This window comes from Mytilus edulis, chromosome 2 (assembly GCF_963676685.1).
Source record: "Mytilus edulis chromosome 2, xbMytEdul2.2, whole genome shotgun sequence".
Lineage (NCBI taxonomy): Eukaryota > Metazoa > Mollusca > Bivalvia > Mytilida > Mytilidae > Mytilus > Mytilus edulis.
In genome coordinates, this window is record NC_092345.1 from 5,870,187 (window position 1) to 5,897,397 (window position 27,211).

General features: G+C 32.4%; 1 protein-coding gene across 1 annotated transcript in view; it reads right to left on the reverse strand.

Annotated features, from left to right (window-relative positions):
- Positions 1-25,012, reverse strand: part of LOC139510422 (uncharacterized) — a 39,259-nt gene extending 14,247 nt beyond the window's left edge. Inside the window, exons 1-9 of the mRNA XM_071297004.1 lie at positions 24,934-25,012; positions 20,642-20,689; positions 10,966-11,003; positions 9,576-9,638; positions 8,326-8,428; positions 7,271-7,309; positions 5,901-5,956; positions 5,018-5,080; positions 799-901 (exon numbers count right to left, since the gene is read on the reverse strand). Of these exons, the coding sequence (XP_071153105.1) occupies positions 799-901; positions 5,018-5,080; positions 5,901-5,956; positions 7,271-7,309; positions 8,326-8,428; positions 9,576-9,638; positions 10,966-11,003; positions 20,642-20,689; positions 24,934-24,967 (547 nt within the window). The 5' untranslated portion in view covers positions 24,968-25,012. The remainder of the gene's footprint in view (positions 1-798; positions 902-5,017; positions 5,081-5,900; positions 5,957-7,270; positions 7,310-8,325; positions 8,429-9,575; positions 9,639-10,965; positions 11,004-20,641; positions 20,690-24,933) is intronic.
- Positions 25,013-27,211: the final 2,199 nt, after the last annotated feature.

The window sequence follows — 27,211 nt, forward strand, 5'->3', positions numbered from 1 at the left end:
ATATTGGTAGCGCGTCATCCCTACAATGGCTTCCATTTCTACGATTGTGAAAATGAACTGGCGTAATGGGGAGATAATTTTGACGAAGTAGACTCCTGACTGAGTAGTTGTCGTTTGTTAATGTTTTACCTTTTTGTTTTTCGTTCTTTTTTAGTGCATAAATAAGTGTAAGTTTTCTCGTTTGAATTGTTTTACATTGTCATTTCGGGGCCTTTTATAGCTGACTATGCGGTATTTCTTTGCTCATCGTTGAAGTCCGTACGGTGACCTATATTTGTTAATTTGTGTGTCATGTTGGTCTCTTGTGAAGAGTTGTCTCATTTGCAATAATACAACATTTTCTTTTTTTTTTTTTATATCTAATAAAAAAGAACTGTTGTCTTTTTAGAATCCTGTTTTTTGCGCCAATGCAGGAAATCTGACAAATTTAGATCAACAAAGCGAATATGTTAAATCAACGAGGCAGTCAAACCATTACAATTGCGTTCAGAAACTATTATGTTAATCCAAGCATTTGACATTATATCAATGGTAAAAGTAATGAAATGATATTTAGTTGAATATCTTTTATTCTTAAATGAATTTCAAATAATATGTCAATACTTTGGTTATTATTCAACCGCATTTAAAAAAAAAATGCCATACTACTTGGATGTGATTTTAATTGTAATTACAAGCCTTTTGCATAGAAAATTTCTTAAAACAATGAAGCATTCTTAAGAATGTTCTCTATTGGTATGTGCCGTCTCTCTTTTATTTCAAAAACACTTGGTATATTAATATTATAATATTAAATACCTGAAACAAGTGAAATAAGTATGTTGTCGACACACGATCTTGATATGCATAAACAGTGTTTGCCGGCACTTAGTAAATTTGGCACACAATGTGGTGTGTGATGCTGAAAAAAAGGAAAAATACAAACAGAGTGTTTTCTAACCGAATGATTTATTTATGAAATACTCAACTAAATCATACATGTATGTTTAGTAAATGATAGTTAAAATTGAGAATGGAAATGGGGAACTATGCCAAAGAGACAACAACCCGACCATAGAACAGACATCAGCAGAAGGTCACCAACAGGTCTACAATGCAGCGAGAAATTCCAGTACCGGAAGGCGTCCTTCAGATGGCCCCTAAACAAATATTATACTAGTTCAGTGATAATGAACGTCATACTAAACTCCGAATTGTACACAGGAAACTAAAATTAAAAATTGTATAAGACTAACAGAGGCTCCTGACTTTGGACAGGCGCAAAAATGCGCCAACATAGTTCCATGTTTAACGTTTCATAACGTTTTTGCTGGGATATTAATCCTCGGCTAAACCACAAATGAAACACAAGAAGAACTAAGGTCGTGTTCACATTGACCTAAACTCGGTGTTGTGTAAGTGTAACTCACACGTAAACTAAACAAAATTAAAAACCAATTGTTCAGAGAACAATTGAAGGTCTTACCATCAGTGAATATCTATTTTGATATTAAAATATTAAAAATCAGTCTAAAATGTCAGTTCCTATGGCTTTATGATGTATAGATATGAATTTTAAGCAAAGGTCATAATCTAGAACGTCAAATTTACCTCTGACCTTGACCTCAATTTCAAGGTCACAAACTGAGGATCTCAAATCAAAAGACCCTAGGACTCTAATATGTATGGTAAATAAGTTATATCACTTTACGCATAATTTTAGATATGATAGGGGCTAAAACTCCTGTTTATTGACTACGCACCCTATCAACCAAAATTATTAAGTAACGACATGTCGCAACTAACAATTTAGTAAAAATAATTTGTTGATATCTTATAAGGTAAATGAAAATTAATGAAAATAAGCCAAAATCAAAAATTTAGAATATGACCTTGACCTTTGACCGTGACCTAATTTTCATTTTTTTGGACCAAGGATCTCAAATCAAAAGACCCTAGGTCTCTTATATGTATGGTTAATAAGTTATATCACTTTACGCATAATTTTAGATGTGATAGGGGCTAAAACTCCCATTTATTGTCTACGCACCCTTTCAACCAAAATTGTTGTGTTACGACATGTCGCAACTAACAATTTAGTAAAAATAATTTGTCGATATCTTATAAGGTTAATGAAAATGAGTGAAAATAAGCCAAAATCAAAATTTAGAATATGACCTTGATCTTTGACATTGACCTAATTTTCATTTTTTTGGACCAAGGATCTCAAATCAAAAGACCCTAGGTCTCTATCACTTATGGTTTTCCAGTTTAAAATACATTTCAAAATTTCAAATACAAAAGGGGAACTAACTCTCATATGGAATCTTTATACGGCTTCGGTCAAAATAAAACAACATCCTGAGGATATAACGAGCAATTTGGTAAAATAAATTTGTTGTAATCTTTTACGGTTGCGAAGGAGAAGTGGCCACGAGAAAAACAGTGTTCGGGGAGATAACTCTTATATGGGAAAGTATTCAGTTAAGCAGAGTTGGTTTCAAAAGCGTATTAACTGTTCGATATCATATTCCAAATATCAAAGCGACATCTTGCGAAACATAAAAAACAGCGAAGGAAAAAAATTAGGCGGAAGAAAAAAAAAATAATAATCAGAAGAAATCCAATAGGTCTTTCCACGGAAAAGTGGAAAGACCTAATTATGTTCTCATTGATAAAACTCAATGTTTACATGTAGTGTAAAATATGTTTTGTCTACATGCAGTCGATACTCGAAGTAGGCCTTGTGTAGATTAAGTGTACACAAAACTAGGCATTTAAAACATTAGTTTCACCGTGTATATTTAAGGAAGAAACAATTTTTGAATAAAATTGATATTCATAACATTTGAAGTCAAATGGTCGTTCTCTTACTGCTAGAAAAGTTGTCCGAAAACTGTGCATTCGGTTCTACGTAATAAACATTTAAATGACATAGAGTTTACAGGTGTGAACAAATCTTGTGCACAGGTAATTAAACAAGGTGTATAGATGTGAACAAATTTAATGTGAAACCAATGTCCAGTATATTAAACTAATTGTAAACAAGTTTACTGTACATGGCGTTTGATGTGAACACGGCCTTTGTTTAATGTCTTTATAATGTACATTGACAGTACTACAAATTACTACAAAATGAAGCAATAATTATTTATCTGTTGTTGAATACTAGTACTATAACTTTACTCTTTTATTCCGTATTCAATATCAGAATGTACGTAATTCAATAATAAGTAAATTCAGTAATTGTAATTATATAACTTGGTAGGATTTTAATTGACGGTGTGTTCAATTCAAATTTTACTTGTCACTCTAATATGCTAATAATTAGTTTAACCCGCGAAATGTTAGACCGTGCAATTTACCTCGTGTGGTTTTGTCATATGGATGCAAACCTTACACGGAGCTTTACCAAAGCTATAGAATTTACCCGCCCTCCCATTTCCCATTATGAATATTTTCTGCTGCTTTTCATTCCTCGTTTCAGTTCTGGAAGAATGCTTACAGAAGCATAGAACCAGCGTCTTATCATATATAACACACTGAGTATGATGCTGTTATGTATTGTGAATGGACGAGCCGAATTTGATTTAAGCTACTATGGATTATCCAGTGGCTCAGGAAATAATGGATCGCACTTCATTAATTCAATCGTCATCAAGTGTTGATTGAAAAATTGGTTGTATTTCTTTGTTGCAATTAATGCCATGACAAATTTACAGACAAATACATCTTAATTTCTTTAATGCTTTTTATTCATAGTTTATTTATTAGATTCATTACCTCTTGAGGTCAAACAATGGGAGTACAAATTTAAACAATAAAAGTTCACAAACATTTTATCTTGGCCCCTTTTCAATCTATGTATACAAGTCAAAATTGAAAACAACGTTCAAACCTATGATTGTGTTGGATAAAAACCGCAATTTTTATACTTGTGCGCATGTATATTTTAACAAAACGCATTTGACTAAAAGGTCGAACAACTGACCCTCTTAAACCCTGCTAACTGCCATTGACGATTGCCAAACATATAGATCCCAAGATGGAACAAAATGAATCTTAATATTAATCTAATACCAAACAGATAACAATGAACTTGTGGCAAAGATGTTATATCACAAAATGAGGTGCTAAAATTAGTACACCATATCCGGATTTCGACAATTAATATCTCTTCAGTGATGTTTGGGATCGAAACGATATTTGGAAGGTCATATAATTTACCTCAATTTAGGATAGACGCTTGAATTCTAAAGAGTCGAAACTGGATGTACGGATTATCTATACAAGAGGGGAAATATATTACAAGCCCAATGAAAAAATATAAACAAGTCTAAATTGAAAACAACGTTCACACTTATGATTGTGTTGGATAAAACCGAACTTTTTATACGTGTGCATGTAAAACAAAACCTTATCCTGTCTGGGACGCGTTCCCAATTATATATCTCGTTCTTGCCAATTTAACCTAAGCCACATCATACCAAAATATTAAGGAACATATTGTGTCTGAAGTCTTTTTTCCAAAATGGAGTGAATATCAAACCATAAAAGCGACAGGTCTAGCTAACTGTAAAACCAGATTTAATCTTCCATTTTCTAAATAAGAAAATGCCTGTATCAGGTTAAGAATATGACAGTTGTTATCTATGCGTTTGATGTGTTTCAGCTTTTGATTTCACAATTTGATAAGAGACTTTTGAATTTTCTTTTTTGTGAATTTACTTTTTATGCAAAAATGAGAAATAAAGGCAACAGTAGTATACCGCTGTTCAAAACTCATAATTTGATTTCTCGTTGAAAAAACGTCACTGATGAGTCTTATGTATACGAAACGCACGTCTGGCGTTTTTAATTATAATCCTAGTACCTTTGATAACTATCTAATGTGATAGAATGTCACTAAGAATATTCTATTTCCTGGAATTTTATTGTTATTTTGTCTTGTCCCTGTGTCTTTTGGTTTTGTCCTGAAAGCTGTTTCGTTTTGTCCTTATTGTCGAAGTTTATCATTTTGGTATATATGAATACTTACATCCGAATGGTCTTCACATCTAAAATGTAACTGTTTGTGCCTAGTCTCTTCTATTACACATTTCTGCAAAGGATATAATTGAACATATACCTTTTTTATAATTTCATTTTGATAAAATTCAGTAAGCTTGCATATTTAAAAAAAAGATTACGGTTAGTGTCATACACGTTTTGTAAGACAAGTTTGTCCAGTGTTTGATAAAAAACAAACATTCTCAGTTTGCTATGCTTATTGTTGAAGGCCGTCCGGTGACCTATAGTTGTTAATGTCTGTGTCATTTTGGTCTTTTGTGGATAGTTGTCTCATTGGCAATCATAACACATCCTCTTTATATGTATATTCTATCTGTCAATAATATATTTATAGTTACTTGACTAAAATTAGTATTACTTTTAGGTTTTGGTTTTGATAGATAGCTGACTACAATATGTGTTTGATTAATTTAGAAAGAAAAAAAACACTTGGCCATTTTCTTCTTCTTCTTGGAATTAGATCCCATTATTTTAGGCTGTCCATTTGAAGCATACTTTGTGGTTTAGGTTTTTTCCATTGCTGAAGGCAGTACGATTATCCATATCAATTAACATTCACGTTACAATAAAGCATACTGTATAATTTGGGAATGTTAGTCAGTTAAGAACATTTTTAACAAATGTTAACACCGTACATGTTATTTTTTTATATGGAAAGAAAATTCTTTTTCTTTTCATTATTTCTACTTATATCATTGTTCCTTATTTATACTATTTATTACTTGATATTATTAATCTGATTCGATATTCGAATGATTCACATATAAATCGCAAGATAAGAGATTAGATTAACATTGTTTTAGTATCAAGTTTCAAGTAATAGCATTTTCTACCGATAATTTATCAGATACCTGATGCCTATGACAGACATAACCTCCACAACGAAATTCGTGGTTATGAACTTGAACTGAAAAACAAATGAATTTTACTCAGAAAGGGCATACTTTTATTAGCGAGTTTCATCGTTTCTCTGGTAAACATTCTAATTTATTGAAATCAGATTAGTAAATAATTATGGTATAAAAGATGCGTTTCAAGCAAAAAAAAGTATCTGGTTAAAAGTACTGTGATTCTTCAAATTCTACATTTTAAAACGCTCAAATGGCCAGCTTTACTGAATTTTCTTACTCGCATTTTGTTTATGTGTAGTGAGTTACCAGTTGCGTATTTTTAATTTTAAGGCATGGCCGAATTTATTTCACATTAGAAGGTCAACTTTTCCTGTTTGAGACCTTCTTTTAGAAATGTTTCTTTTATTTATCATCAATTTTTTTCCAAATATAAAACTTAGTATGGTATTCTACTGTGTCGAAAAATTGACAACTGAGCTAACTATAACCTCATGGACTCACAATACACCAACAGTGGTGTCCACATAGTGCTTGTAAATAAAAAGTACACTTGATATATGTGTGCCACTGATTCGCTTATTTCCGGATTGGTCTCTACCGAGAACGATGTCACTTTAGTTTTTAAATCAGGGATTGATACGTAGGGAAAACGGTACTATCTGTTCTGCCATAGGCAACAATTCTAACATTTTCTAAATTTACCGCTTTTTATTATACAAACCTGGATAAAACCGTTGAGACGTGTTAGTACTTTATTAGTATCATGACCAACTTCGAACGGAGAATGTTTATGTTATCCATGCCTACCGTTCTTTTACACCAAATTTATGAAATTGTGGAAGTCTTTTCGAATAATTCTGTATATATATTTCAATAGGTTTCAGAATTTATGTTGTATATATACAATCTGCAGTTATCCATAGATAAATAAAAAAAAAAGATATATTGTTCCCGTACATCAAATCACAGCGCTCCTAAATTGACTTCCGTCACCTGCCTTTGTACCCGAAAGCACAACTAATGCTATGAAATGTAATAGTACCGTTTGTCCCATTGATCACATGGAAAGATTGTGCTATATGTCACAAAAAAGGACATATAAGTTTATTTAAAAATCTTTTCGCTTTAAAACTAATAAGATTTGTTATATAATCAGAATGTTCACATAAAGAATTTGACTAGATCATGTAGACATAATTAGATTAACGTTTATCAAACGGTTTTTTGTCTTATTTAGAAATAGTAACGTCATCTTGATATAAGAATGTTCTGCAGCAAAAAAACAAGTCTTATCTGGAATATCATTATGACGAAAACATTATTTTAACCAACTAATGGAATTTCCCTAAAAGACAAATTACAAAACCCACCTGCTTTTGTTGTAACTGGTTGAGCTGTTGTTGTAATGGCTGTAAAACAATAAATTGAAACATAATTTGTTAGACATTCAAACAATACTGTCAATTGTGTGTCGATTAATATTATGTAGTATCATGTCCTATAATATATAGATCGAATTTTTAAGTATCTGGTGCAGAAGAGATAGATTCAATATCATCATTTACGAGTTAGAATCACACAATGTTTTTCTCGCCGTAATCAACATGACCGGTAGACTAGAATTGGCTTTCTCTTCCAAAGCGTATGACGCTATCCCCGTTCAGTTTCCATAAGTAAGTTTTGCTCGGTCTATAAAGTGGTTTGTGGACATGCTTGTCTTTTCTTATCATGGCGATCTTAGTATATCTCGATGAGTTAATTTTAATATCTTCTCGAGCTTTTCCAATCGATCTTATTCAATAGTCAAGTGGTAAAGAAATGAACATGAGAATGAACATAAATTGACTCAAATTCCGATGGAGTGATATGAGGCATGTCACAGATTACACTCTAAATAAAACAAAACATTCTCAAATCCTGTTGTATGCTTCAATCATGTCAATGTAATAAAAACTGACAAATGCAGATCAACAAAGCGAATAAGTTAGATCAATTAGACTGTCAAAGCATCATAATTGGGTTCAGAAATTATATAAATTGAAGAATTTAACATGTTTAAATCAGCTGACGAATGATAGTAATTGTAGCAGTAATGAAATGATATTAAGTTGAATATTTAAAATAAAGGGATCACAAATTAATTTGTCATTTTTCAATGAATAAAGACTTATAGATATAATAAGATGTGGTATGAGTGCCAATGAGACAACTCTCTATCCAAATAATATGTTTATACTTCAGTTTTTATTCAACCGCAAGTTTTTGAGCTGCCTTACTACTCCGATATGATTTCAAATTCAATTACGAGCCTTTTGCATATAAAACGTACTGAAATGATTAAACATTTTCGGGAATGATCCCTTTGGTATTTTCCGTCTCTCTTTTATTTAAAATACAAAAAGTTATAATAGTTTTATCCCAATACCTGAAATATGGGAACTGAGTATGTCGTCGACACAAGTTCTTGAGTGGCAGAAACAGCGTTTACCAGCACTTAATAGATTTGGTACACAATGTGGAGGGAGATGCTGAAAATAAGAAATAAATAAATAAATACAGAATGTTTGCTTACCGTATGATTCATGTATTGACTATGCAACTAAATCATATATATTTTGTCAATAATAGTTCCATGTTAAACGTTGCATTAAATTTTTGCATGAGTATAATTCAGAGGCTTGTACGAATGATACACAAGAAGAACTCTGTTTAATATTTTACATAGGTATGTGGTGCGTTACAGTATCATATAGTACTTCAATTGAAGCAATATTTATTAATTTGTTCTTGAATACCAATGCTATAACTTTTGTACTTTTTCCCGTATTTAATATATAAACTTGTCTGTGAAGTGTTCTCAATTTTATATCCCATGCTTGCCACTTGAAAGTAAGCTACATCATAATAAAATATTAAGAAAATTATGTCTTAAGTTATTTTTTTCAAAATTGAGTTAATATCGAATCATACCTTAGAGTGGTAAGCTACATTTTGTAGCTATAAAACTAGGTTTAATCCACCATTTTCTACATAAGAAAATGGCTGCACCAAGTTAGGAATATAACAATGGTTATCTATTCGTTTGATGCGTTTAATCTTTTAATTTTGCCATTTGTTTAAGGACTTTCCGTTTGGAATTTCCTAGTAGTTTTGTACTTTTGTAACTTTACTTTTCATGTAACTAACCTAACAGCTTAACACAGTGGTGTGAAGCAAAATATACAAAGGAGGGATAAGAGACAAAGGTAAACGTAATTTTACTTTGTTGTTCTAGTTTGATCTAATTTCACTAAGAATATCACACTTCTTAATATATAGATTGGATTGGGTTTTTTTTCTTGTCCTTGTTTCTCTTGAGTTTGCCATAAAACCTGTCTTTGTTTTGTCTTTATTGATGTCAATGTTGATCATTTTGATATAAATAAATCACAAAAAAACTGAACTCAGAGGAAAATCAAATCGGAAAGTCCCTAATCACATTTCAAATTAAAATGACAGAACACATTAAAAACGAATGAACAAGAACTGTCATATTCCTGACTTGGTACAGGCATTTTCAAATGTAGAAAAAGGTTGATTAAACCTGGTTTTATAGCGCTTAACCTCTCACTTTGTACAACAGTGTCGTCAAATTCTGTTATATTTTCAATGATGCGTGAACATATGAATACTTACAACCGTATGATCTTCACATGTAAAATGTAACAGTTTGTGCCTATTCTCTTCTATTACACATTTCTACAAAGGGCATTATTGTAAATATACATTTGGTTTGTATTGGTGATATCTGGGAAGCTTGCATATAAAACACCACGATTATGGTGAGTATCATAAATGTTTCTAAAGACAGAAATTGTATAATGTTTGATGCAAAAAAAAATTACTCTCTTCCTGACATGATGTAGTTATTATCATATATATATATCTATTTGGATTATGTAATGTTTGTAGGTTGGGCTTCGTGTCTTTCGTTATTTATTTTTATTATTGTTATATTTGTTTTATTGTCAACTTTTTTTTTAACAATCTTTTATTTTGTGCGGTTAAGGTGGCTCGGGTGTATTCGAAATTTCTATCAGAAGTGCCGTATTTTTGGTAGTTTTATTCTTTAAAGAAAATGGTTTAAATTGGTCGAAAAAAATAGGGGGTCACGGACCATTTAAGCTCAAAATTTTCCTTTGAAACAGGTATGTAAAAGGGACCATTTTTCAATGAAATGATAGGGGAAATAGAGGTGTTGACATATTTTTTTTGAAATATCAAAAAAACGTTCTATGACAATTGGTCCAAAACTGTTATATGAAAAGCTGGAATATAGCTTCAAAGAATGGGCCAATTAAAAACATAGGTCACGGATACGGAAAAAAAAATATTTTGCCTTAAAACCCAAATTTTGGCGGGAAAATGGTAAAAATGGGTGAAATGTCATTTTGACCCTTTAAAAAATACCGATAAAATGAAAATATTCTATTAGTCACATAACTACAATGATTTAACATTTCTAATCAATCAAAATATTTAAAAAAATTATATCGAATTTACGACAAATACTTTTGTAATTCATGCGTGAAATTATGCGCAGTCGAATAGTCCCGAGCCACCTTAAGTATCTTTTGGTTGTGAAAGATAGTTGGCTACCATATGCATGATATGCATTTAAATGACTTAAAAAATATTTGGCCATTTTCTTTTTCTGCCTGTCCATTTGAAGCGTACATTGCGGTTTATGTTTCATGAATTAATAAAGACAGAACAATTACCTATGTTCATTTATTTCGCTCTTTAGTCACTTGTTTATCGTTTATCATTGGAAATCAAATCACAGCTCAATAATGTTTTTAGATAACAATTAATAATGCTCAATAAAGAATATTATTAACAAATGCTTAAATCGTTCATGTTTGATATGGAACGAATTTCTTTATTATTATTTCTATTAATATTACTTATTATTAATTTGATTCAATAATCGAATGTCGCACATATACATTGCAATACAAAAATACTAGGTTTACATTGTTCTAGTATTGTGATTCATATTTTTTACCGCTAAGTTATCAAATACCTGATGTTTTTTACAGACATTATCTCCACAACGAAATTCTGAAAAAGAAAAGAAAGTGAAAAAAACAATCGAGTTGAGATGACCTTATTGCTTTTTTTTTACCTATGATAACGTTGTTAATTTCCTTTACAACGGCACGTGCACCCTGAGTTTCTTGCTATAACTTTCATATCACTTTATTGTGCTGATAAAGGAAATTATCAGTCAATTAAATCAAATGGAAATTTAATATATAATAGAAATAATTACTCCGTATGTTAGTACGGTGACCAGACCCAATATTTTTTAGATTTAATCGTCAAACATACTATATGCCTAAATTATATATCATTGGATTCGGGAAAAATGAGTACTTTTGAAATAACGATGTCGTCAAAAAGAAATGTGGTAACAGTTTTGCATAAAAAAGGGTCAAAGATCAAATTTTGTTGTTAATTTATTTCTTCCATAATTTTCAAATTTGAAGATATATACAACAATTTAGGTAAAATTTCAAATACAGAAATTATTTTCAAATCATAAAACAATGAATTATCTCTAAAATGAAGGGAAAAAAATAATTAGGAAATCTATTTATTCTGGAAATTGGCTTTTTTCAAACACTTGATCTATTATGCAAATATTCTAATAAAGTTTCAGTAGTTACCTTACCGGCTGACATTCAGCCTCTTTAAATAAAGTCATAATGATTACTTACTTACTTACTTATCAATAAATGATAAATATTATTATTTTAACTGAAGCATGCTATCATGGAGGCGTATTTTGCATAAGCTCATTCATGTAATTCATGAAAACTTCAAAGCACCCAATACCACAAAAACAGTTATATTTCAAAATTCCAACCAAAGAGATAATCACAACAGAATTATGCCAGGAGTATCTTCTGGTTCATCTGTCAAGGAACATGATTTGCAATTTCTATATAATGCTGATCCTTTACAGGAGTAAAGCTCCGGACATGTAGGGTTTTGTTGTGAAAAACACATGATTTTTTACATAAACATTTTCCCTTCAATGAAAACACAAGATCCTGCAAGAATTCTGCTGACATATGCCCATTAAATACACGGGGTGTAATATATCATTTAAATTTCGCGAACCGTATTGTAAAATTGACGTAACAAGGGGGTTAGCAATGTGTAATGCGCTCCAAATTTTTAGTTTGAAACAAAGTACGTAAAACATGCTGTTTCAGTGCTGCCTCACAGGTAGGTAACCTGACTAAACTTGCATCTTTACTGGTGGCAAGCTTGAAGTGCATTGGATAATTACTATGATGAAATGGTTTTAAAGAGATATTTCTGATCATAAAGGTTTGAAATTAACTTCCATGCCCAAGCAAGGGCTTCATCTTTGTCAATATTACCGAAACTCTAAAAAAAAAAAAAACACCGAAATAGTCGTGCGTTTCCTTCAGAGTCTTTTACACAGTTTGTTTACCTAGTCAAAACAGAGACAGTTATGTCGCATCCGGTTAGTGCATGTACAGCAGGCAATAGTTTACAAATTGCTGGGGAAAGACAGACACATAGTTGGTGAATAGGAGAAAGTCTTCGCCCATCCTTTACACTGCTAATGTTCCTCACATGCACCCACAACTCGCTCGTATGCGTCATATATTTATAGTAGTGAACGCACAGAACAATCACATATGTATTAAAGATCCGTATGACTGTTTTTCCACCATTTCCCATTTCTCTAAACTTGGTGTCAAAGTTTAAGACATCGATTATTGACCTCCTCTTGAGTGCTTAACAAATTACGACAGCCATTAACAGTGTTGGTATAATTTGAAAATTTCGGAATTTACAAATGTTCTGGTTATGCAAAGCTCACATCAGGTGGAATCATAGGAGATTTGTGAAAGTTTTGTAGTCAGGAATAATCTGATACACTTTGGTGGTAGTTATAGTGTTTGTGCGGCGTTCCCTTTCGACAGACTTTATAGAGTTGTTCATGACATATCGGTCAAAAACATCTGCTACTGTTTGCGCTATAGAAATACGTTGGGACATATGTTTTAATAGTCAGCTGCAATTTCACCGACTGTTTTAGGTTACCTTTTTAAACATCAATACATCGAACCAATGCCTTACCAACTGTAAGTTGGGAGTAATGGTACAAAGGAAGGTACGTAATAAAATTAACGGTACCAATTTTCTTGCACCAGATGCGCATTTCGACAATACATGTCTCTTCAGTGATGCTCGTGGCCAAAATATTTGAAATCCAAAGCTTATATAAAAGATGAAGAGCTATAATCCAAAAGGTCCAAAAAGTATAGCCAAATCCGTGAAAGGAATCAGAGATTTGCATGAGGGAGATGCATTCCTTAATTTATAATAATTTCTATCATTCTGTAACAGTAAATTTTAATAACACAAAAAATCCGTATTTTCATGCCAGTACCGAAGTACTGGCTACTGGGGTGGTGATACCCTCGGGGACTAATAGTCCACCAGCAGAGGCATCGACCCAGTGGTAGTAATAAAATTAACGGTACCAATTTTCTTGCACCAGATGCGCATTTCGACAATACATGTCTCTTCAGTGATGCTCGTGGCCAAAATATTTGAAATCCAAAGCTTATATAAAAGATGAAAGCTATAATCCAAAAGGTCCAAAAAGTGTAGCCAAATCCGTGAAAGGAATCAGAGCTTTGCACGAGGGAGATACATTCCTTAATTTATAATAATTTCTATCATTTTGTAACAGTAAATTTTAATAACACAAAAAATCCGTATTTTCATGCCAAGTGCTCAAAGAACTTCAGATTCTAATTACTTCAACAAATAAGACTTACATAATTTTCTCCTGGTGTCGTCATCTTGAAAAGGGAAATTGGAATGGGACCTACAGGGTGCGAGAGCACATGTTCTATGATACATCATCTATATTTTGCCACATTCAGTGCACGTCTAAATACAAGTTATGGATGTATGTGACCTAAAAATATTTCCCCCGATTTATATTTAAGGTATGTTCTTGTGGTCATGTTTTCAACATTTTTAGTTTTAACTTTGATATTGGACTATAAAAACTCCTTGAAGGACCTAAGAAAAGTGAACTAGTGATACAATGCTGAGACATGTTCAATCCTTCCTCTACAGCTGTGAGCAAAGAATCTCGAATATCTCTTGTAGCATGCCTTTTCTAGAAGAGATATTGATAAGACATGGAGTCTGGGATTCAACATCAAAGGGATCAGTCATGGATAATTCAGATGGTTCGCAATAGCAATAACATGTTCTTCGTTTCTCTTCATTGCTGTTGGTCTTGTTTCCTCTTGTGAATTTGCATTATTTGCAGCAATTCCAGCCATTTTCAGCGTTACACGACTAAGAGGTCCTAGGAAATGTCTAGTAAGGGTCCATCTAACAAGCGCAGACTTTTCATTTGTTATGCCTACAGTGCCACCTGATCCCATGGGGCTTTTATGACGGTCTTTTCTCTTGCCATGTCGGTCCTTGACCGTTAAATTGTCCATGAGTCTGTCTTTAAGAAAAGTAGCCATCCATAAAAGAAGATCGAATATTCGCAAAGATTTGAAGCATATCGACTATGTAAACTGGCATCCACCTTCATTAAATAGTACGGTTTGTTACAAAAAACATAAGGTTAAATTTGAGATGACGATCGCAAGGAAGTGACCAATTTCCCTCTCGTCCTGCTCTAACATTTGACAGCAAAATGTCTACTGCTTCAAAGAACACATCCCAGTATTTGAATGTAAGTGATACAGCCCTCATTGCTTATATTTATTTATAAGAGGCTGTATATGTGCTTCGAATAGCTCCGTCATATGAGCGTAAGGACTTGTGTTTGGCTTGAATTGCTTAATTAGTGCTTCTGAGAAAAATGAATTTAACATTATTGATTAATAAAGGTATGAAATATTAATAAATGTTAATTAATGTACATTTTGCGTTAAAAATGATGAAATTGAATTGAAACGCACTCTATTCAATGCAAAATATTCGTAGTGTAATTTTTTTACATAAACTCTTTAATAACGGATTAATTTTGCTAAACTTTATTTGAAATCGTTAAAATAAGATGTAACAACAATGTTGTAACAACAGAAATCATAGCATGGACGTTATTTTACAATGTAGACCTTAAAACTTTTCGAAGTCGATTTTTCTTTTAAGTTAACTTACGCACTTCAAAGCCCATTTTACAAAAATTGCACCGTACGATTTTTTTACGACAAGCCAAAATGTTAAGTTTAATATTTGATCTACCAATACTGTGATTTATAGCCGTATAGTCCGAATGACAATTAAACTCCTTAAATAAGCGACTTTTCTTTACTCGGTCACCGTACTAATGTGGGCGAATTTGAATAATGCTACAAAGGAATAGAAATTTCATTAATTCGAAACTGAAAACATCTCTTTCGACGTAAAGTTTTGTTTTCAACCGACCCTTATTGTCAATTTCTAACTGTAGGTCAAGATATAAGGCAGACTAGTATGTATTTGTTGTATTATTTATCTCAAAATTGATTGGATAGTAGCGTGCAACAAACTAGTAGTCAATCAATTTTGAATTAAATAGAAAGTGACATCATCTATAAAGAGATATTGCTAACTTTTTTCCCCTAAGAAATTCTTTGTGAAGTCATTCTCATATCAATAAAGAAACAAATCGACAAGAAGTCTTATTAACCATTAATTTGGCAATACCTTTTTGATTCTATATATTTTGGGAATACTAGTAATTACCGTGAAATGAAATTTCTACTTATAACTAATTTCCATTATCATTCCCAATATGTTATATTGTCATTCTAAGAACAAAGATTTCCGATGTTTATCTCAACGAGATTGATTTTACTTGCTTGATCATGTGTCCGATAGCCAGTCTTTCCCCTTGCCATTTTTTCCGGAGGAAAATATGGATTGATCAATCCCCCCGGAAAAAACTTGGCATGATACAATCATTCCCCCAACGTAAGAAGGGGGAAAAGAGAATCAGCCCCATCCCCCGTAATAGCACGAGAGGCTAATTTTACACCCTTGTAATATAACGTTGGCGACATCGGACTGTTTTTTTTATGTATGAGATAATGCTTCAGTTCATATAAAAAAGCATGCATAGACAGACATAAATTGCGAAAAGATAGATATAGGAAGATGTTGTATTAGTGCCAATGAGACAACTCTCCATGCAAGTAACAATTTATAAAAGTAAATCATTATAGGTCAAGGTACGGCCTTCAACACGGAGCGTTGGCTCACACCAAACAGCAAGCTATAAAGGGCCCCGACAATTACTAGTGTAAAACCATTCAAAAAGGAAAACAACGTTCAAATCTATATAAAAAAAGACGAGAAACACTTATGAACTACATAAACAGACGACAACTACTGAACATCAGGTGTCTGACTTAGAACAAAAGCAGATGTCTATTTATTATGGTTGTGAAACGACAGCTTTTCAATCGGAGATAGATAATAAAATTGAGAATGGAAATGGGGAATTTGTCAAAGAGACAACAACCCGACCATAGAACAGACGACAACAGAAGGTCACCAACAGGTCTTCAATGAAGCGAGATATTCCCACACCCGGAGGAGTCCTCCAGCTGGCTCCTTAACAAATATATATATATACTAATTCAGTGAAGACGTTTTAATTTTGAAGCTTTACTTGCATCATTGAAATACAAGTTTACTCATCATACTAGCCTGTTGTCAGAAAAGCTAAACCTGCAACGTGAATTGTTGTGCCGAAACATATTAAAAATGTTACTTTGGTGTTAACTAATAAACTCCAACGAATAGTTATCAAAGGTACCAGGATTATAATTTAGTACGCCAAACGCGCGTTTCATCTACATAAGACTCATCAGTGACGCTCGTATCAAAATATTTATAAAGCCAAACAAATACAAAGTTGAAGAGCATTGAGGATCCAAAATTTCAAAACGTTGTGCCAATTACGGCTAAGGTAATTTATGCCTGGGATAAGAAAATCCTTAGTTAACGAAAACTTTTTGGCATTTCAAAGCATGAGGGTATTAGTATGGATTTTACACTTACATGTAGTAAGTTGTCAGATCAAAAGAATGCATGTAAATGTCAGCATGTTGAAGATTCGGACGATCAGACAAAACAGCACAAAAAAAAATTACAAACGGGTAAAAATATAGATTGACTGATGGACATGTAGGCACAGTATGGAAGAAATTCCCTGCTGGTAGGGTAGACATATTGACAGATTGATTGACACATAAACAGTCTGGTGGACATGTTGTCAGACTTGGAAATGTACACTGACTGGAAAACATGTAGATAGAGTATTGAACACGGAGAAGAACTGGTGGACATGTAGACAGAACAGAAGACAAAAAAACGGACTGATGAATACAGACCGTTGAAAATGTACACGGACTAGTGGACACAGACATACTGGTAACCATAACGACAGACTTGTGGACACATAGCAAGACTGTGAAGAATGTAGAAAAACTAAGGGACTATTAGAAAGAATGGTGAAAATATAGACAGACTGGTGGACACATAGACAGACTGACGAACAATTGTATAATTTAAATGTAAATTGACAATTAGTATTTGTCAGCATAAAAAAACTAATTCCAACTCTGTTGGATTTAATTTTCCGACTCATAACATTTGATAAAATGTATCATATGGGGGTAAGATTGACAGGGCGAAAAGTGACTATATGTATACTGTTTGCCAAATTTCCGCGGGGGAAGAACAGCAATGATCCTAAATTTCCCCATGGGTAAGAATGGCTATGTAACACCGGTACGTCCCAATGATAACATGTTCATCGCTATTTCATTTATGACGACGTTGTTGATTTTATTGACAATCGGCTGAAAAAGGGAATTATAAGTAAGTAAGATTTTTTTGTAAAATAGTGATAATGATAAATAAGACATTTTTCAATATTATATGTTTTCTTCTAAAAACAAATTTGTTTAGAAATCGATATGTAATTGTTTTTTTCCCTAAGTTTTAATAATGTCTAAGTAAAAGAGTGGTACAGTATTTTTGATACTATCTATAACTCCTCTTTGGTAACATGACATCATGTTAACACGGATTACATTTATTTTAATGATCTAACTTATGTATTGATTGTAAATGTTTAATCCTCTGTTTGTATTTGTAAACACAACGGTTTTTTTTTTACCTTTTGTTCATAAACTTTGTATTTGATATATAAAAAAAAGTAAAAACACAAAAATATTGAACTCCGAGGAAAATTCAAAAAGGAAAATCAAAAATCAAAAGGCAAAATCAAAAGTCCAAACACATCAAACGAATGGATAACAACTGTCATATTCCTGACTTGGTACAGGCATTTTCTAATGTAGACAATAGAAGTTTGGAGATCAAATGTTCTTGATGCACAGTACACAAACCCCCATTACAAGGAATCACACTCTTTTGAAAGTCAAGAAATAAAATTTCTCTATCTACATTGAACTTTAGAGTAGTCAAAAATGTCTTATATTTATCTGATTTGAAACCACATATATCTATTAGGTAATCTATGTTTGTATGTTATCATTTTTTGTGGTATTTTTCTTGTAATGTTGTTAATAATACAGTAATATCAGCTTTTATGTTCTCCCGATTTGCTTAATTAAGTTTCATGATTTTTCTAGGTAGTTCCCGTACCCTTTTCAAGCACGTGTCAATTTCAAGGTATACTATATCATGGTCTGCCTTACATTGGTGGTAAAGTTGTCATTTTGTTTACACTTAATGGATTGTTAGTGAAGAACAGATCTAGGGTTCTGTCTTTGCGTGTTTCTATGTCTACCATTTGTTGTAAATTATGGTCAAAAGCTATGTCTAGGAGTTGTTGGTGTAATTTTTGTTCTGGTTTTTCAGCAATAATAGATTGAACTGACCAATCTATTTGGCCTTAGTTAAACTCTCCTCCAAGCCATATGTTAGAATTTGAGATGTTTTTGATTTTTGTTAAAGAACTATTTAAGTTTTCAAGGGATGTTCCATCATCTGATGGGGGTCGGTAATAACATCCGAAAAATATCTGTTTAGTGCAAGAGATGTTAATTTCCGCCCATACGTTTTCACAATCTTTTTTGGAGCTTATAAACTCTTTGGTGATAGCAACTAATACTCTGTCATATCTTTTTCCTTTGTTGTTTTGTGTTCTATCTTTTCGGTACAGATTGTAAAGGTTTGGTGGAAAAAAGATCATGTGATTGTATATTTGGATTTAACAAAGTTTCAGTACTTATGATTATATCAGGATTTGCAGAGTTAATAATTTCTTCAAGTTCTGTTTTTTATTACTTATAATTTATTGATACATTCTGTACAGATTATTGTTATTTAGTATATTTCGGATGATTTATTGAAAAATAACACAGTTGTGTATGTTACAAAATGATAGGTTCGTTTATTCAGTAAAATTTTTGAGAGGAGGATCATAAACTCTGTAATAGTCTCAATGATTGTTTTTTTAACGATAAAAAAAGTTAAATAACGCTAAACAATCGATGGGCCAGAGCACCTTTCTGAATTACTTTAATCTGGGACGCTGACATATTTTAAAACCAAGAATGTATTAAAACAAAAACAGAGCAAAAATGACATAAAAAGAGTCAAACGTATCCGAGGTCAACTTTTCCTGAGGAAATTGACCCAATAAAGTTTTTTTTTTTAAACTTCCGTTTTTTGAGTAAGTTTTATCTATGAGATAGCTGAAGTATATATCTGCTTCATAAAATATAATTATATAAGCCTAAAAAAGGATATAAAATATTTGGTCTGTAATTTCATGATTTCGTATGTGGTGCCACACCTTGCCTTTAGCCTTCTTTTTGTAAAGTGAAGTACATGGAATATGCAGAATAGTAAAGGATATAAACAATTACAGATTCCGTAATACTATTTTACTGTTTTATCATTGTTCGACTTCTTAATCATATGCATACATTGTACAACGATAACATTTTTGTTTTTAAAATCAGGGATGAATACATAGATCACGTAGAAATATTACGCTATCTGTGACAAAAGGTGAAACAAAAGTTGTACCTAAATACATGCCTTTTTGATTATATAGTTATCTTAGTATTTTTACATTATCGGTTCTGAACATGAATACGTGTTTACTTTGAATTAATTATTGGTTCTTACGCACCGTTTCATACGATTATGTGTTTACATTCCAGCTAACTGACAAAAGGGTCTGTTTAAGAATAGATATGTATTTATTGAATATATGTCTAATATATAGTTTGAATAAAAGGAACAATAATAAACGAATGTTTGTTTTTCGAAACTAAAAGTTATATACAAGTATATATAGTGCCTTAAACATTTGAAATAGAATATAATAACAATGTTATCATGACATGAATAACAATGATATGGTCATTTTTATACTGTTTGTAAAAGTATGAATTATTCGAATTTTATTAGGATTTTCTTTTCTAAGGCAAAGATTACCTAAGTCGTATAGGCACTTTTTTTTGGAATTTTGGATTCTCAATGCTCTTGAACTTCATACATGTTCGGCTTTCTAACTATTTTCATCTTAGCGTCACTGCGGAGCCTTATTTAGACGAAAGCTCATCATAACTTTTATAAGTTATACTATTATTACTGATGACTTTTAAAAAAAATTACCGAATATTGAAGATATACATACTTACCTGTAGAATCAAGTAGAAATGAAGTCGATAATCCAATACTCAGCCATACTACAAACAGTATAAAAACATAATACATTGTCTGCCTATACATGTTTCTGAAATAGTGACGAGACAATCTAAGACAATAAGTAATACTTAATTGGGAACAAGACAGAACGAACTTCATGATTTGTAACAAGTCATTCTACAAGACATCAAGTTATACATGATTGGGGACAAGACATTATAAAAAGGTAATACATGATTGGGGACAGGAAGTGCTAAAAGACAACAAGTAATACATTATCATGGACAAGACATTCTAAAAAAGTAATACAATAATGGGAACAGGATAATCTAAAAGACAACAAGAAATAAATGATGGGACAGGACATTCTAAAAGACAACAAGTAATACATGGTTGTGGACATGACATTCTAAATTATTTTTCATTTTAAATGGGTTAAAGGATATTTCGAATATTATGTTTCGATTACATACATATCCCAAAAGACCAATCAAATTGAGAATGGAAATTGGGAATGAATTAAAAAAACAGCAACTCGACCACAGAGCAGAGAACAACACAAGGCCACGAACGAGTCTTCAAAACAGAGTGAAATCCTGCATACGTAGGCGGGTTTCAACTGTTATCATAAACAGTACGTGTACTACTTGCTCAACAATGCTGCAGGTTAAACATTTTTTGTGATATCTCATCCCCCTTATACCTAGCCATGTCGAATAACGAAACACCCATCATAAAGCACAGTAAAGTTCAGTTTAAAATAATTCCGAGTCCGATGTCAGAACAGGTAACAGAATAATCTACATAAATTAAAAAGGGACTAATAGCATATGCTGACATGCCAGCACCAGACCTCAATTAAACTGATTGAAAGATTATGTTTGCATCATATCAAAACTAAGAAAAATCCCCCCCCCCTCCGTTAGGGATTAAGTATCATACCTCATAAAATATATGAGCAGATCATAAAAGAGGGACGAAAGATACCAAAGGGACAGTCAAACTCGTAAATCTAAAACAAACTGACAACGCCATGGCTAAAAATGAAAAAGACAAACAAACAACAGTACACACGATACAACATAGAAAACTAAAGAATAAACAACACGAACCCCACCAAAAAACTAGGGGTGATCTCAGGTGCTCCGGAAGGGAAAGCAGATCCTGCTCCACATGCGGCACCCGTCGTGTTGCTTATGTGATAACAAATCCAGTAAATAGTCTAATTCGGTAGGTCACATTCAGGAAAGGGAAGGGGATTGTAGTTACGACGTAAGGAACATATCCGATATCATTTGTGATACGGTTATTCCATAACGGTCAACCAACTCGTGATGGCGTCCGTAAAATTTACGAAGGGATGATTTCAACTTCACCATTTGGAACTCTTGGTTTAATAGCTTTCTTGTGAGCAGCAACCCTCTATCAAGAAAATCATGATAGGAAATGCAAGCACGGGAATATTGTATCAATTGGGAGATATATACCCCGTATGCAGGTGCTGCTGGGATGTTGCTACTTAGAAATGGAAAGTTCACAATTGGAAAGCTGAAATCATCTCTTTTGTCGTAAAGTTTTGTTTTCAACCGACCCTCATTGTCAATTTCTAGATGTAAGTCAAGATATGAGGCCGACTTAACTGTATCTGTAGTATCCTTTATCTCTAGCTCGATTGGATAGATGCGTTCCACATAGTCACCAAATTTTGAATTATTTAGTGAAAGAACATCATCTATATAGCGAAAAGTAGAGTTAAAGGATAGTGCTAACTTCTTATCTTTCTTCCTAAGAAGTTCCTGCATGAAGTCAGCCTCATAATAATAAAGAAACAAGTCGGCAAGTAGAGGGGCACAGTTGATTCCAGTAGAGGGGCACAGTTGATTCCCGTTGATTTCCATAACCTGTATCATGTTTATTTCGATGCAAAGACCCTACGAATGAATCAATATTAATACAAAAATATGCATTATTTAATGATCTGACAAAAGTATCATAACTTTATCCCTTCCGAATAAGTCTGTTTATAGGTTCGGTGACCTTTTGAGGTGAACGTTGTCATTTTTGTGGTTGTATAGAACATTGTCATAAAAGATTGGATGTAAAATACATGAACGTATAAGATGTCTGCATGTTGATTAATATTTACTAAAGATGTCCTTGTATCGATGATAAGATTTAGTAAAAAGTGAAATCTTAAAATACTGACCTCCGAGGAAAATTTTTACTGTCATATTCATGACTTGGTACAGGCATTTTTTATGTAGAAAATGATGGAATCAACCTGGTTTTAAAGCTCACTGAACCTTTCACCGGTATGACAGTCGCATCAAATTCCATTGTATTGACAATTTATGTACTATTTTGTGATATCGAAAATACTAGTGTATTGATTTTTCAAAAATACAGAGATGACTTTCATTAAAATCAAATACGTTGTTAAAAACACGAGGGATCGAACAAGTTAAGCATATAATCACAATACGAATGATCGTGTATATCCTCTTTAACCAACAAAATTACGATAAAGTATTTTTTCTTGTTTATTACATTCTCCTGTTTTTTGTCTGATTTTGATCGAAAGATCCGATGGAATCTTACAGCACCTGTAAGATATCTACATTTTCCAATAAATTTTTTTTTTGTTATGTTTCTGTAACGTTTATCATTGTATAAATCTATTCTTTTCACTTGAGTTCATTGGGACCTATAATGACCTTTAACAAACAGGAAGTAGTTAAAAATTATGTACCATATATCTGCATATACCTAAGCGCTGTTAAATAAAGGCAACAGTAGTAATATAACAATCCTGGTACCTTTGATAATTATACCGCTGTTCAAAATTCATAAATCGATAGAGAAAAAACAAATCCGGGCTACCAACCAAAACCGAGGAAACGCATCAAATGTAAGTAAGAGAACAACGATCGACACAACAGAGACACAACACCAAAATGTAACACACACAGAAACGAACTATAATGTAACAATGGCCATTTACATGTCTTATTTCATTGACAAATATGTTGTTAAACCTACAGATAAGGTCAATAACAACATTGTTCATCTTTGTTAATCCTATTATGAAATCTACTTGATAACTTAAATATGTAATGACAGCTAATTTTGAATATCAAAACATTCACCCAAGGAATTATGATAAGGAAAATCCGGAACAATCAAAGGTCTGATCTATTTTCTTTCCTTTAAATGTCTGTACCAAGTCAGGAATATGATAGTTGTTATCCATTCGTTTGATGTGTTTGTGTTTGTGTTTGTTTTTGAGCTTTTGATTTTGTTATTTATTATGGACTTTTCGTTTTGAATTTTCGTCAGAGGTTTTTTTTTGTTTTGAATTTTATTTCGCACTACACTTAAATAATATTTTGCGATATGATAGTTGTTATCCATTCGTTTGATGTGTTTCTGTTTGTGTTTGAGCTTTTTGCTATTTATTGTGGACTTCGTATTGAATTTTCTTCAAAGTTTTTTTTATTTCGCAATACACTTAAATAATATTTTGCGATCGAGCTTTGATTCACAAATCGTTTGGAGAAGATGTTTTCACAGCAATATCAATTTTATAAGCACCCAATACAACACCCCAAATTTCTGTGACCATATCTCATCTAGAAGATTTATGAATCAGTACTCGATCAATTAAATATTAGTTGAGTGTAGTGAAGTTAATAACATTGATCACAAAATATTAGGAAAATCTGTTATATCACAGATATAGCATACACTCTTGCACTATCATACACATTTGACACTGCTACTCTTATCACTAGAACACCTCATAATAAATCTAAGACAGATAGTTGAATTGTAGTTCATACAAACTAATTGTTCACGTACATACAAAATCTTAATTTCTCCTTTTCAATTTCGAACATAAGGTTAACGCCTAAAAATGTTATAAAAGTAGACATAAACCAAAATGATTACAATCACCCTATTTGGTTATGTGCAGATTAAGAAAAAATCTTCAAAGTAGTTTTTTTCAAATGTACTCCTTGAAATTGCCATCTTACATTGATGAAACCATTTGAAAAATAACCTTGCAGTTGAATTATCTGTTTTAATAATTTGTAGTATTTATTTTCTCTAAAATACATTATGATGTGTACTTTACGTGTACCTGATGACATATCTTGAAGAAAGACATATTATTTGGATTTTCATATTTGTAATTCGTTTATTTTATATGCATTTTGATTTTTTACAAATATCTTTTCGTAGGTCTTACATTAATTTAAATAAATGACCTTTAAAACATGCTTACCTGCAAGTAAGACAACAAAATTATTAGGATCCATTATCTTGCATGCCTTGATATGAATGACCTCAATTGGTTAAGATTGTATCAATGACTGTGCATTCTGTTACATTCTGGTAATCTTCTTATCGAACGATTTAACAGTGGTAAAGCCACGGAGCAGTTCTGCGCCTCCTTCCATATGACGTAACGGCCAAAAAATCAAGGTCGACAATCGCGATTTTTACATAGACGGCGACAGTATCGCGCCATCTCGGTACTTTGTTCACATCGTGTACGTGTGATTTTTCAAGAAATATACTATTAAAGACAATTAAACTTGTGTCATTTCATCATTGATTAGTTATATAGGTAAGTTTTACAGGTGACTATGCTATATTTTCTTCTTCGGAGGTTTTATTTTACAAGAAACAAACATCTGAAAATGGCAAGAGACGTTGTTATTTTGGAAGATAAAAATATGGCGGGTGTTTTCCGCTTCTGAAAATAACTGACACATTCGCATCCTATTGGCTATTTAAATATAAATGACCAAAAATAGTATCTATGATGATAGGAGTCCCTAAATATTTGCATAAATACCCATCACTCCTTGTCAAATTGTAACTGAGGCTGCGAAAAGGAAGCACATAAATCGACGCCATTTTTCAACAGATTAAGGTTTTTGAGCTCACGAAATCCTACTATTATTACTTTTAATGGTTAGTAGAAAGATATGAACATTATCCATAACATAATTTATTGATCAGATCGGGTTATGGCTATATGTTTGCCTCTTTTTCGATGCTGAAATCCATTAAATTCTCACAGACCACACGAAATAAACGCCCCTTTCTCAGCCCGCGACTTCAATTTTGATTAAAACTTGAATTTTGGCATGTCAATGTTAGCATTTAAATTTTAATTAAATTATTACGGTTGTGTAAAGCATTTGTGCTGATTTGTTTGGTTGTCTCGAATAGTTAAAAGGTTAATTAAATGGTTTTATATTATTATTATTGAACCCAAAATGTGTGTGACAAAAAACAAAAACAAACAAAATAAAATTATAGGAAAAATATAACTACATAAGTATAGTTTAATTTTATCCTAAACCTCTATTCATCATTGCTTACAGATAGTACAGGATGAGGGTTCACAAAATAGGGAACCAGGGGTGGATACAGCCATTTTGAAAAGGGGGTTACCTAGCCTACCCAGGATAAAGGTGGGTTCCAACTACATGTCCCCTTTCAAATGCATTGATTGTCCATAAAAAGGGGGGATTCCAATCCCGGAACCCTATCCCTGGATCCGCCACTGGGAACTATGGCTTAAAGTATAAAAAATTGGAGAACTATGACTAAAGGAACAAAGAATAGAGAAAATTGACTGTAATAAGGAATAGATCAAATGACATGCTAGTCAAAATAATTATGACGTCTGACAAGGTTATTTAATTTTTTATCTGGGACACCTTCCTACAAAACCCAGAAAAAAATTATAAGATATCCTAGCCATATACATGTATGTACTGTAGTATATGAAAAAAAATAAAAGATATAAAAAGTCAACTTGATGGTCTTTAATGATTGATTAGGTGTGAAGGACTGAAACAGAAAGGTTATAAAATCGTTCAGTTCTCCTAGACATGGTGAGGTATCTTGAGGTCTCTCAAATGGCCTATCATGACTTGACTTTTCACTGTTTTTCTGAAGTGTGGTAACCCCTGCACCTAAATAATTAATTTCCGGTAGTCTCTCTTTTTTCATACTTTTTTTTATGAAAAGTCTAAACTAATATTCAAATTAGAAAAAAGAAAACTAAGCAACTTGAACCCACAACATACAATTGATATCAGGTGTTCTGGAAGAGTAAGTAGATCCTGCTCCTTGTGTAGTATTAGGAATGAGATGTCCTGGTGCCCTTTTCCTATATATGTAATCACATGATTTTGCAAATTATTGCAATTGTGTGCTTTTAAAATGGAGTAAAATGTGTGAAAAAGTATCATATTGCAGAAAAATCAGCACACAGATAAAGGAATGGTATGATTCTGAGTAAACTATAGATCCTGTGTCCAAGCTTTGTTTTCTTATTGATTGGTGTAAAATAAAAATGTGGGTCAAGCATTAATATCGATGCAACAAAACAGGATCACCAAAATCAGAGTGAGACTTTCATATGCCAATTTCAAAGTAGACCTTAGAAGTGATAATGCATTTTGTTAATGGTTTAAATGGTCATATAGCTCTAACATGTATTAAGAATTGGATGTACTAGGCATTGGACATTCCTATTGAAT